Here is a 5,000-nt window from a genome sequence, read left to right on the forward strand (position 1 = left end):
GGCTCAGGACACAGATTTCGTTTGAACTCTTAAGATCGGTACATGCATGCGTTAAAGGTTCGCGAACGCCGTTTCGTAGCAAGATAGAGCAATCATTAGACTGTAAAATAAATGTAGCTAGTGCGGATATTTGAGATACACGGTCTATATGTTTTTATACTCGGGGCGTTTTATGGACACTGGTTTAGCCGTCATTAGTATAATCAAGAGAAAATGAGGGGACAGAGAGGGAGGCTCAAGGCGTTGGCCGGGATATGTTATGTCCACGAAAGTTATTTTTAGACGAGCGGAAGTCTTTGTTCTAGCGGAAGTCTGTCTTCTGAGATGTACGCATGCAGTCTTGCCTCGCTCTCAGGTTCTTAGTGAAAAGAGAAAATGATGGCGCACGTGGAAGGCTGATGAATATATATTTTCTTTCAAACATCGGACCGAGGTTGGCCTGCATGCGGACGTCTCGGAAGACTTCCGCTCGTCTAAAAATAACTTTCGTGGACATGACATATCCCAAGGGCTGGACCGGGAGCCTCCTTCTCTGTCCTCTCATTTTCTCTTGGTATAATTCGATTGTATGATTTTAATATCTCTGCATCATGGAATTCGTAATTTTATAGAATTTTGAATATTTTATTATCAATCATCTCTATTTCTTTTAATGTAAGTAAGTGAAATAAATAAAGTTGTTTATTATAATAATAATAATAATAATAATAATAATAATAATTAATATTATTATTATTATTATTATTATTATTATTATTACTATTATTAACGAATGTGAGAGAATGCCCAGCATACATTAAATGAAATGAAAGGTGTTACAATTGAACCCACTGGGAACTCGGAAAAATACCCACATTTCACCCTTGCTCACCATAGAGTCTCCAGTAGCTCAGTGGTTAGAGCATCCGTACTAGACTACGGAGGGTCGTGGGCTCGAATCCCTTCTGGGGCTCGGATTTTTTTGACTATTATTAACATTATTATTATTAATAATAGTATTAGTATTATATGCGAACTTTCTTTCAAGGTGCTTTCCTATCTGATATCTACTATCAGTACCTCTATTGTCTCCTCCCCGACTATGTTAGTGGATCTCTACTGGGTTCGCACTGCCTTTCAATCTATGAGTGGTTTTGTGCAATATCAGTCCTTAACTGGCAATTCGGTTTATCATCGGATTTAACAATTGTTTGCTAAACATGATCAACTGCGTCATCAGCAGTTATCATAACGACATGTAGTATCAGAATTTGTTTGAGGTTTCGTATGATGTAAAGGTCATACTCACGTCCAAAACTTGAAGCTCACTTTCAGATTCTCTCACCTCAAAAAAGGCCTTGTAATTTGTATTTTCAATTAACTTTCACCAAGAGAAAATGAGGGGACAGAGAGGGAGGCTCAAGGCGTTGGCCGGGATATGTTATATCCACGAAAGTTATTTTTAGACGAGCGGAAGTCTTTGTTCTAGCGGAAGTCTGTCTTCTGAGATGTCCGCATGCAGTCTTGCCTCGCTCTCAGGTTCTTAGTGAAAAGAGAAAATGATGGCACACGTGGAAGGCTGATGAATATATATTTTCTTTCAAACATCGGACCGAGGTTGGCCTGCATGCGGACGTCTCGAAAGACTTCCGCTCGTCTAAAAATAACTTTCGTGGACATGACATATCCCAAGGGCTGGACCGGGAGCCTCCTTCTCTGTCCTCTCATTTTCTCTTGCTTTCACAGTACGTTTGAATTACTTTGCGTCACCTGGGCGAAAGATACTTTTCTAGTACGTGAAGCTCAGCTTAACCACATGTGCATATTTTCCTATTTTTAGATTGTGCCAGTATAGAATGGAAGGTGCCTCCTCCAACCCAGACCATATCAAAACCAGCAGTAGGTGACCCAGAGGAACACCTGAGCAGCACTAGCCTTCTTGAAGGAACCGTCAATGCCTCGCTTAGTTGGCATTTCACTTTATCATCAGAATTAAAATTTCTTGCCTTAACTTTAAAATTCAATGACACCAGCATTGGTGGACAGTTGCAAATAGCAGATAATTTTAGGGACAAATATGCCATCAACTGGATTCCTTCTGAAAGAATCACTCTGATTATCTTTAATGTAACAACTGAGGTGAATGGCATATTTGCTTGCAACGTTGGAGCACAGAACCACCAAGGAGGCTTTGTAACATTTAGGAGCAAAAGTCAAGTGGCTGTCATTGGTAAGCATAATGTGCACTGTTTGTGTAATTCTTAAATTATTATAAAGTTAAGGGAGGATAATATTGTTTCAAATTTGTGTTTGACTGGAATCTACATTCATCTTCTTTTAAAACAATAAAATAGGTTTCTTGCTCAACATAGACGGCACAAAAAGGGTAAGCGATACTTAAAAATGCAGTTATTTGTATTTTGCCATCAAATATTCGCAATATGTACCAATATCGGTCGCTCCAGAGAGCAAAACGCCGAAGAAAAATGTTTTACATTATCTAGTACCCAAACACATCGCGTGCAATGACGTCGTCAGTAGCGACTGGCATTATAGGGATACAAACAAAAGGAATTAACGGGATACGGAGTATTTGGGCCAAAGCTTAATGGGATACGGGATACTAAGAACCCCCCCCTCCCCCCCCCCCCCACCATCGCTAATGGGACCTCTCTGTTGGTAGTGAAATGTTAGTGAAATGTTCTTGAACTGTAGCTTCGTTTCATACATTGTCTTTTATCACCAAAGAGAACCTATTTTGTCACTACTACGTCATCAGCCCAGGACTTCGATATACACCTTATTCCAAAATAGCCGCTATTTTAGCATTCTTTTGTTTGCTTGCAAATTAGCCCTCGTTGCCTCGTTCTTAAACTTAAAATTCAAAAGAATATTTATCCTTGAATAAGGCAACAAGGGCTAATTTGCAAGCAAACAAAAGAATTTTAAAATGGTGGCCATTTTGGAATAAGGTGTAAACCGCTTCGCTCGGTCAAAACAGCACAGGAATCCGAAAATACTCTTTTTATTAGGCTAGTTTCGAATAGACCTTTTTGCAGATACTACAGACATTTTGATTTATATTGCTTCAAATAGCTATTATGGGATGCACAGGGGGCATATACATATTAATTTACCCCGTGAGCATTTCGAAGCAATAGAAATCCAAATAGCTCCGTATCTGCAAAAAGGTCTATTATGCAGCAACAAAAGAAGAGAGTCGAGGTCCAGGGGAATAATTAGCATTTTGTTTTGTTCAAAACAAAGGAAAATTTAAATTATTGTCCTAAACCTCGACTCTGTTCTTTTGTTGTTGCACAATAGACCTTATTCACGATGGCCGCCATGTTGGATTTGCTATTATCATGCAAATTAGCTACACACTTCTGAGCGGGCAAACAACACAAGTTTGAAAGGTTATAACAAACATCTTAGCCACACAGGTGATTTGTTTCACGTTTATTGAATGTTTATCATTTAAGTAGTAAAGTAGAATGATTACACGAGTTACTTCGATGTTTTTTTTAGTGAAAAATGAGCAGATAACGAAGTAGAAAGTCAAAATGTCAAAGGCAAAATCAAAAGATATAAAATTATTATAAAAGCCTACTTACTTCTAAATTCTAAAATGCACTTTTAGCAATGTTATTTCAATATTTCGACGACCCGATTTTCCGCAATTGGCCTTTTTTTCCAATGTTTGCCCCCGCCCCCCCAGCATAACACATGGCTAATTTTCCATTGAAAACCAACATGGCGGATATCGTGAATAAGGCCTATTCGAAAGTAGCCGATGGGTTTTAAAGACTCTGTGTCGAATGGCATGCATTGCACGCGTCGTTCGAGGTTTCGTATGACGAAACCTCGGTTTCGTATGATACGAAACCTCCATTTGATTGTCGTGTGTCTCGAGCTTGTATTGAATCCCCCGCAATCGGAGGCGTGCGTTCGAATTTAATGCTGGATTAGTATGATATGGATAGTGCTATTATTTCTCTTTCCTTGAATATGTATATTTTATTGCTAGTAGGTAGTTTACGTTTTGGTAATTTAATCGTTATTGATATAACGGCTGCGAATTCGCCATGTAGACGGTAAAAAAACACCAGTGGATGACTGAGAAGTTGAACCGTGATAAAGTGACACTGGCAACTTGCGGATATCCTATTGAATACCTGAGGCACGGAAGTCAGTCCTGGATCACTGGAGTTCGATAATTATTACTCGGGATGTCCTAAGGGGATGATAACTATAGGTACACCGAGTTTTAAAATGTGTTTAAAAACCGGAAGTGCAGAAAAATGCATAATACATTAGGACGCGGGGATTTCATTGGTTAACGTCATGCGCGATAACCCCTAGGGAGAGGTTGTAATTGAAAATATAAACATCTTCCAGATGCAAAACAAACTTGTGAACACACGAACTTAAAATCTCGTAAAGGGTAAACATGTCGAACACAAAAGCGATGATAAATAAGAAATTTTTACACCTCAATGATATTGGATAAGCTGACTGAAACGTTGCAAAATCCACGTTATCTCTATCTTTGTTAATTGGTGAATTAGCCATACGGGAATACCTGAAAGGTATCGGTTGACTCTGTTCGGAGCCGCAAAACGGACAATAGAATTACGAGGCGGTGATTTCATTGACTGAAAGCAATTCACTTGATCCCTTGGAGCAATACATTTCACCTCCCTCTTTAACGAAACTGCGTTTTCCGATAATAAAAAAAAGTACAGCCGTAGTGTTGATTGTCGTTGCATGGAGGGGATTTCTGCGCGCGCGAGGCTTTAAACAGCCTCAATTCTTACAGAGTTCTATGAAAATCCGGATTTATAACATGCGGTGGGGCAACCAAAGCGATGGGAGCTGTGTTGAGGTTTCAGTGTGAAACTTTCAACGACGTTCGCCGATGTAGAAACTCAAGTTCAGGTGTGAGTGAAAGCTCAATAGTGCCTTAAGATTGAAATTGCTGGATTCAGTCTTCTGGAAATGTTATGAATAAGATAGTTAAT

The 5,000-nt window shown here is 39.2% G+C and overlaps 1 protein-coding gene across 1 annotated transcript in view; it reads left to right on the forward strand.

Moving 5' to 3' along the window:
- The window catches only part of LOC137982359 (proto-oncogene tyrosine-protein kinase receptor Ret-like), a 36,943-nt gene that overhangs the window by 7,948 nt on the left and 23,995 nt on the right, over positions 1-5,000 (forward strand). The window contains exon 2 of the mRNA XM_068829461.1: positions 1,820-2,209. Within this exon, the coding sequence (XP_068685562.1) occupies positions 1,820-2,209 (390 nt within the window). The remainder of the gene's footprint in view (positions 1-1,819; positions 2,210-5,000) is intronic.

This window comes from Montipora foliosa, chromosome 13 (genome assembly GCF_036669935.1).
Source record: "Montipora foliosa isolate CH-2021 chromosome 13, ASM3666993v2, whole genome shotgun sequence".
NCBI lineage: Eukaryota > Metazoa > Cnidaria > Anthozoa > Scleractinia > Acroporidae > Montipora > Montipora foliosa.